Below are 8,342 nucleotides of genomic sequence, written 5' to 3' on the forward strand. Positions count from 1 at the left end.
TCTGGCACCACACGGCCAGGTCTCTGACCTCCTCCCTACAGGCTGTCTCATCGTTGAGGGAGAGGTTGTTGTTCTGGCACCACACGGCCAGGTCTCTGACCTCCTCCCTACAGGCTGTCTCATCGTTGAGGGAGAGGTTGTTGTCCTGGCACCACACTGCCAGGTCTCTGACCTCCTCCCTACAGGCTGTCTCATCGTTGAGGAGAGGTTGTTGTCCTGGCACCACACTGCCTGGTCTCTGACCTCCTCCCTACAAGCTGTCTCATCGTTGAGGGAGAGGTTGTTATCCTGGCACCACACTGCCTGGTCTCTGACCTCCTCCCTACAAGCTGTCTCATCGTTGAGGGAGAGGTTGTTGTCCTGGCACCACACGGCCAGGTCTCTGACCTCCTCCCTACAAGCTGTCTCATCGTTGAGGGAGAGGTTGTTGTCCTGGCACCACACGGCCAGGTCTCTGACCTCCTCCCTACAGGCTGTCTCATCGTTGAGGGAGAGGTTGTTGTCCTGGCACCACACGGCCAGGTCTCTGACCTCCTCCCTATAGGCTGTCTCATCGTTGAGGGAGAGGTTGTTGTCCTGGCACCACACGGCCAGGTCTCTGACCTCCTCCCTATAGGCTGTCTCATCGTTGAGGGAGAGGTTGTTGTCCTGGCACCACACGGCCAGGTCTCTGACCTCCTCCCTACAGGCTGTCTCATCGTTGAGGGAGAGGTTGTTGTCCTGGCACCACACGGCCAGGTCTCTGACCTCCTCCCTACAGGCTGTCTCATCGTTGAGGGAGAGGTTGTTGTCCTGGCACCACACTGCCAGGTCTCTGACCTCCTCCCTACAGGCTGTCTCATCGTTGAGGGAGAGGTTGTTGTCCTGGCACCACACGGCCAGGTCTCTGACCTCCTCCCTACAGGCTGTCTCATCGTTGAGGGAGAGGTTGTTGTCCTGGCACCACACGGCCAGGTCTCTGACCTCCTCCCTACAGGCTGTCTCATCGTTGAGGGAGAGGTTGTTGTCCTGGCACCACACTGCCAGGTCTCTGACCTCCTCCCTACAGGCTGTCTCATCGTTGAGGGAGAGGTTGTTGTCCTGGCACCACACTGCCAGGTCTCTGACCTCCTCCCTACAGGCTGTCTCATCGTTGAGGGAGAGGTTGTTGTCCTGGCACCACACTGCCAGGTCTCTGACCTCCTCCCTACAGGCTGTCTCATCGTTGAGGGAGAGGTTGTTGTCCTGGCACCACACGGCCAGGTCTCTGACCTCCTCCCTACAGGCTGTCTCATCGTTGAGGGAGAGGTTGTTGTCCTGGCACCACACGGCCAGGTCTCTGACCTCCTCCCTACAGGCTGTCTCATCGTTGAGGGAGAGGTTGTTGTCCTGGCACCACACGGCCAGGTCTCTGACCTCCTCCCTACAGGCTGTCTCATCGTTGAGGGAGAGGTTGTTGTCCTGGCACCACACTGCCAGGTCTCTGACCTCCTCCCTACAGGCTGTCTCATCGTTGAGGGAGAGGTTGTTGTCCTGGCACCACACGGCCAGGTCTCTGACCTCCTCCCTACAGGCTGTCTCGTCGTAGTCTGTGATCAGGCCTACCACCGTCGTGTCGTCCGCAAACTTAATGATGGTGTTGTAGTCATGCGCGGTCACGCAGTCTTGGGTGAACAGGGAGTACAGGAGGGGACTGAGCATTTAGTTGCCCCCTTGTTGAGGGTCAGTGTAGCAGAAGTGATGTTGCTTAACCTCACCACCTGGGGGGCTGCCCGTCAGGAAGTCTAGGAGCATACCTCTGCTCTCTGTTGCTGGGGGTCTGATGACTGAGCCACTGACGCCCCGAGACCAGATAAGACCCGTGTGTGTGTGTGTGTGTGTGTGTGTGTGTGTGTGTGTGTGTGTGTGTGTGTGTGTGTGTGTGTGTGTGTGTGTGTGTGTGTGTATCTGTAATCAGTATGAGCTGTGTCTTAGTTATGCAGGAGGGAGTATTCTAGGATGTTCTTAGGCCTGTGTGTCCGTGGCGATGGGAGCCTGGAATGTGACCTCACATCGCTAAGCAACAACTGTAAACGAGTGTGTCCATATATCCTCTCTCTCTCTCTCTCTGTCTCTCTCTCTCTCTCCTCTCTCTCTCTCTCTCTCTCTCTCTCTCTGTCTCTCTGTCTCTCTGTCTCTCTCTCTCTCTCTCTCTCTCTCTCTCTCTCTCTCTCTCTCTCTCTCTCTCTCTCTCTCTCTCTCTCTCTCTATATATATATATATATATATATATATATATATATATATATATATATATCTCTGTCTCTCTCTCTCTCTGTCTCTCTCTCTCTCTCTCTCTCTCTCTCTCTCTCTGTCTCTCTCTCTCTCTCTGTCTCTCTCTCTCTCTCTCTCTCTCTCTCTCTCTCTCTCTCTCTCTCTCTCTCTCTCTCTCTCTCTCTGCACTTACACACACACACACACACAATCTTTGTGAAAAATGTGTGTGTAATCAAGTAACACTCCCAATTTTCACCCTGGTTGGCAGCAGCCCCCCTCAGTCCTCTATCTCGCTGAAGGATATAAGACACAAGAGGACCAGACAGAACACGGCTTTAACAAGGCTCTATACAGCTTCACTGTAGACCTACAACTCCTCCTACGGGCCACAATTCTTGTTACCTTCATCTTTCATTAGGGAACATTCTGGAACGAGTGTATGGTAGCAGGACAATGAGGATGTGTTGGTAAGTGTGTGTGTGTGTGCGTGTGTGTGCGTATTTACTGTTAATATACTGCCATGTATATCTATACTGCCATGTATATCTTTACTGTCAATATACTGCAATGTATATCTATACTGCCATGTATATCTTTACTGTCAATATACTGCCATGTATATCTATACTGCCATGTATATCTATACTGTCAATATACTGCCATGTATATCTATACTGCCATGTATATCTATACTGCCATGTATATCTTTACTGTCAATATACTGCCATGTATATCTTTACTGTCAATATACTGCCATGTATATCTTTACTGCCAATATACTGCCATGTATATCTTTACTGTCAATATACTGCCATGTATATCTTTACTGTCAATATACTGCCATGTATATCTTTACTGTCAATATACTGCCATGTATATCTTTACTGCCAATATACTGCCATGTATATCTTTACTGCCAATATACTGCCATGTATATCTTTACTGCCAATATACTGCCATGTATATATTTACTGCCAATATACTGCCATGTATATCTTTACTGCCAATATACTGCCATGTATATCTTTACTGCCATGTATATCTTTACTGCCATGTATATCTTTACTGCCATGTATATCTTTACTGCCATGTATATCTTTACTGCCATGTATATCTTTACTGCCATGTATATCTTTACTGCCATAGCTCTGCTGTTAAACCTCTTAGTGCTGCTTCTAACTTTCCGTTGAAGAGCTGATGGCTGGGTTGGGACTGTGTGTGTTGTTGTTGTCCTCAGTGAGATGTCACCTCTTCGCCTGATATCCCCCTGGGCCTTCACTGTGTGTGTCATTTGGACAACAGCTATAGGTGACCAGACTCCAGTCTTCGTCACTCCAAACACACTGACAGCCAGTGAGACGAACACACCCACAACCATCCAACCTAGCACAGACGGCCGTCCAACAGACATTAGCAGTCCAGACGGACATACCTCCAACAGCATTCCAACAGACAGGTGAGTAGCTCTATCATCCACTGCTTTAGTCTAGGTCTGATAGATATGAATGGCTGAATCCAGTTTAGAACTGGAGTGATGTTTAAAAATAATTACAAATATTGACCCTTTATTTAAATCGGCACGTCAGTTGAGAACAAATTCTTACGTACAATTACGGGCCTACCACCCGGGCCAAACCCGGCCGATGCTGGGTCAATTGTGCGCCGCCCCATGGGACTCCCGATCACGGCCGGTTTGTGATACGGGGATCAAACCAGGGTCTGTAGTGACGCCTCTAGCACTACGATGCAGTGCTTTTTTTAGACCGCTGTGCCACTCGGGAGGCCTACATGTGATATCCCAGAGAGCTGTAGTCATAGGTCTGACTGATATGAATGGAGTTCAGGCTGAATCTAGTTTAGAACCGGAGTGATAGCCCAGAGAGCTGTAGTCATAGGTCTGACTGATATGAATGGAGTTCAGGCTGAATCTAGTTTAAACTGGAGTGATATCCCAGAGAGCTGTAGTCATAGGTCTGACTGATATGAATGGAGTTCAGGTTGAATCTAGTTTAGAACCGGAGTGATAGCCCAGAGAGCTGTAGTCATAGGTCTGACTGATATGAATGGAGTTCAGGCTGAATCTAGTTTAGAACCGGAGTGATAGCCCAGAGAGCTGTAGTCATAGGTCTGACTGATATGAATGGAGTTCAGGCTGAATCTAGTTTAAACTGGAGTGATAGCCCAGAGAGCTGTAGTCATAGGTCTGACTGATATGAATGGAGTTCAGGCTGAATCTAGTTTAAACTGGAGTGATAGCCCAGAGAGCTGTAGTCATAGGTCTGACTGATATGAATGGAGTTCAGGCTGAATCTAGTTTAGAACTGGAGTGATAGCCCAGAGAGCTGTAGTCATAGGTCTGACTGATATGAATGGAGTTCAGGCTGAATCTAGTTTAAACTGGAGTGATAGCCCAGAGAGCTGTAGTCATAGGTCTGACTGATATGAATGGAGTTCAGGCTGAATCTAGTTTAGAACTGGAGTGATAGCCCAGAGAGCTGTAGTCATAGGTCTGACTGATATGAATGGAGTTCAGGCTGAATCTAGTTTAGAACCGGAGTGATAGCCCAGAGAGCTGTAGTCATAGGTCTGACTGATATGAATGGAGTTCAGGCTGAATCTAGTTTAGAACTGGAGTGATAGCCCAGAGAGCTGTAGTCATAGGTCTGACTGATATGAATGGAGTTCAGGCTGAATCTAGTTTAGAACTGGAGTGATAGCCCAGAGAGCTGTAGTCATAGGTCTGACTGATATGAATGGAGTTCAGGCTGAATCTAGTTTAAACTGGAGTGATATCCCAGAGAGCTGTAGTCATAGGTCTGACTGATATGAATGGAGTTCAGGCTGAATCTAGTTTAGAACCGGAGTGATAGCCCAGAGAGCTGTAGTCATAGGTCTGACTGATATGAATGGAGTTCAGGCTGAATCTAGTTTAGAACTGGAGTGATAGCCCAGAGAGCTTGTGCATTTTTCTTATCATTATCTTCAATACAGAGTTAATATATATTATGTTTACTGTGCTTACAGATATGAGAGGTTGGGGAGCTCCACACAGAGAGTTCTAGAAACAGTGACCGTGACGACCATCAAGACCCGTGCTGCCATGACAACAGTAGTAACCCGTGCATCAGTCCCCCCTAAAGGCTCAAGCACCCAGCCGCACATCCCTCACACAGTCATATCACCGGTGGCGACAAACCCCATGGCAACAACTCCAGCACCATATCACGCCCCCAAAAAGCCACCCTGCTGTCCTCACCCCACTCGCATGCCCACCCTTCCCCCTCATCAGTTCATAGGTGACGAGGGCGACTATGACGATGAGTCTGAAGAAGAGGAGGAAGTAACGGAGGAGGAGGAAGGAGGCAAACTCATGAAGGAGAATCTGTGTGACTTTAACCCCTGCTTGCACCTGCAGAGACCCTGTCCAGAGGTCAGGGAGGCCAAGGGTCAGAGCTGCCGCTGTCCGGGCCTGACTCCAACCTCTGTGACCCCTGACCCTGTGGTGGCCCTGGAGGTGTGGGGGGTATGGCCTGAGGCTGTGAGGGTGCGTTGGTGCGCCCCCTACTCGGCTGTGAGTAAGTTTGGTGTGTGGGCGCTGAGAGAGAACGGCAGTGTGTTCAGTAACGGCAGTGTGAGCGCCTGGTCACGCCAGGCCAGTGTGTTCGGGCTAAAAGCGGGACGGAGATATGGAGTGTGTGTAAGCGCACTGAATGGAGCTGGAACGTCACACACCCGCTGTGTGTCTGTGTCCACCCCAGTAGGTGTAGAGACGGTTGTGTTGTACGTGTTGACGGGACTGTGTGTAGCCCTGGGGATGACGGTTGTTGTGATGAGTGTGTTTCTTCACAGGATCTGGAAGATGCAAAACACACACTCTCTGATTGAGCCGCGGGCACAAACACTCTACAGCCCACGTCTCACCAGCCTGGTTTCAATCACTAACCCGGCCTACACACACACCGACGAACACTCTGTGCCTCCCTCTGCACGATACACGAAGACAGACCAGCTGAAGTTATCCACTAACGTACGCAATGAATAATGACACCTGTAACCATCCGTACCACCCTCACCCACGTACCTACCACACTTACCCACGTACCCACCACCCTTACCCACGTACCTACCACCCTTACCCACGTACCTACCACACTTACCCACGTACCTACCACCCTTACCCACGTACCTACCACCCTTACCCACGTACCTACCACCCTTACCCACGTACCTACCACCCTTACCCACATACCTACCACCCTTACCCACATACCTACCACCCTTACCCACGTACCTACCCTCCTTACCCACATACCCACCACCCTTACCCACGTACCTACCAGCCTTACCCACATACCTACCATTCTTACCCACATACCTACCACCCTTACCCACATACCTACCACCCTTACCCACGTACCTACCACCCTTACCCACGTACCTACCACCCTTACCCACGTACCTACCACCCTTACCCACGTACCCACCACCCTTACCCACATACCTACCAGCCTTACCCACATACCTACCAACCTTACCCACATACCTACCACCCTTACCCTCATACCTACCACCCATACCCACATACCCACCACCCTTACCCACATACCTACCACCCTTACCCACATACCTACCAACCATACCCACATACCTACCACCTATACCCACATACCTACCACCCTTACCCACATACCTACCAGCCTTACCCACATACCTACCACCCTTACCCACATACCTACCACCCTTACCCACATACCCACCACCCTTACCCACATACCCACCACCCTTACCCACATACCCACCACCCTTACCCACATACCCACCACCCTTACCCACATACCCACCACCCTTACCCACATACCCACCACCCTTACCCACATACCCACCACCCTTACCCACATACCTACCATACCCACGTACCTACCACCCTTACCCACATACCTACCACCCTTACCCTCATACCTACCACCCATACCCACATACCCACCACCCTTACCCACATACCTACCACCCTTACCCACATACCTACCACCCTTACCCACGTACCTACCACCCTTACCCACATACCTACCACCCTTACCCACGTACCTAACACCCTACAGCAGTTTATACATCTCACCACACAGTACTCAACTAAAAAAAAGTCAATTTTATGAAATAAAGTCAAATCATTTTTGTTTTGAACATCTCATTTTCCATTAAGTTGTAATAAAATTATATTTTCCTACTTGTATTGTTTTAATGTTGTAGAACCCTGCAGAGAAAAGACAGGGAGGCTATATTTGCATATCACATGTATTTCCATAACAGTATGTATGGTGGCCAGATGAGGGCAGTATAACTACAAGTATAACAATGTGGAATCTAGACTGGGATTGGGTGTGAGAATGGTGAAAGGTGAGAAGGAGACAGGGAATGTGTGTAAAGCCAACACTCAATTTCCATCGGTCTACTTGAACAAGCATACACACAGTCATACTGGCTACATACTCAGGGCTTTGGTGAGTTTGAGTTTCATTCAGAAGTTTGAGGGAGGGGGGGTTGAGATTGCCTTGGCTAAAGGCCTCGGTATCTCAGCAGGGTTTGGCAATGTGCGCCTTCTCCCATCTCCGGGACACGGTAGTCTGATCTGTCTGGAGAGGAGAGACACGGTAGTTTGATAGATCTCAGATTGAAGAGGAGAGATACGGTATTCTGATAGATCTCAGTCTGAAGAGCAGAGACACAGTAGTCTGATATATCTCAGATTGAAGAGGAGAGACACGGTAGTCTGATCTCAGATTGAAGAGGAGAGACACGGAAGTCTGATAGATCTGAGTCTGAAGAGGAGAGACAGAGTAGTATGATAGATCTCAGATTGAAGAGGAGAGATACGGTAGTCTGATAGATCTCATCCTGAAGAGGAGAGAAACGGTAGTCTGATAGATCTCAGTCTGAAGAGGAGAGACAGTAGTCTGATGTATCTCAGATTGAAGAGGAGAGACACGGTAGTCTGATAGATCTCAGTCTGAACAGGAGGATGAAGAAGAAGAAAGAGAAAACAGATGATTGTGGTTAATGTAGTTCATCAGGGCTCTAGTGATGTGGTTAATGTAGTTCATCAGGGCTCT

At 49.3% G+C, this 8,342-nt stretch overlaps 1 protein-coding gene and 1 long non-coding RNA gene across 3 annotated transcripts; one reads left to right on the plus strand and one right to left on the minus strand.

The window, feature by feature from the left end:
- The first annotated feature begins 2,524 nt into the window (after positions 1–2,524).
- Positions 2,525–6,746, plus strand: LOC118375465 (leucine-rich repeat neuronal protein 4-like). The gene is made up of 3 exons (XM_052492741.1): positions 2,525–2,702; positions 3,473–3,691; positions 5,260–6,746. The coding sequence occupies exons 1-3, from the start codon at positions 2,689–2,691 to the stop codon at positions 6,275–6,277; spliced, it is 1,251 nt and encodes a 416-aa protein (XP_052348701.1). The 5' UTR covers positions 2,525–2,688; the 3' UTR covers positions 6,278–6,746.
- Positions 6,186–6,994, minus strand: LOC127914948 (uncharacterized). Of its 2 annotated transcripts, none has more exons than XR_008089554.1 (4): positions 6,737–6,994; positions 6,548–6,568; positions 6,380–6,463; positions 6,186–6,316 (listed from the first exon to the last, which is right to left on the minus strand). It is a non-coding gene; the product is annotated as an uncharacterized LOC127914948 (long non-coding RNA). The 2 variants fall into 2 exon arrangements; XR_008089555.1 differs by having other exon boundaries at positions 6,380–6,484.
- Between the last annotated feature and the right edge of the window lie 1,348 nt (positions 6,995–8,342).

This window comes from Oncorhynchus keta, chromosome 34, assembly GCF_023373465.1.
Source record: "Oncorhynchus keta strain PuntledgeMale-10-30-2019 chromosome 34, Oket_V2, whole genome shotgun sequence".
Classification (NCBI taxonomy): Eukaryota; Metazoa; Chordata; class Actinopteri; order Salmoniformes; family Salmonidae; genus Oncorhynchus; species Oncorhynchus keta.

Bases quoted from the DNA above. Each gene is read 5' to 3' on its own strand.
- LOC118375465 (XM_052492741.1), top strand. The intron at 3,692-5,259 runs GTGAGTAGCTCT...CTGTGCTTACAG, and splicing joins AACAGCATTCCAACAGACAG to ATATGAGAGGTTGGGGAGCT.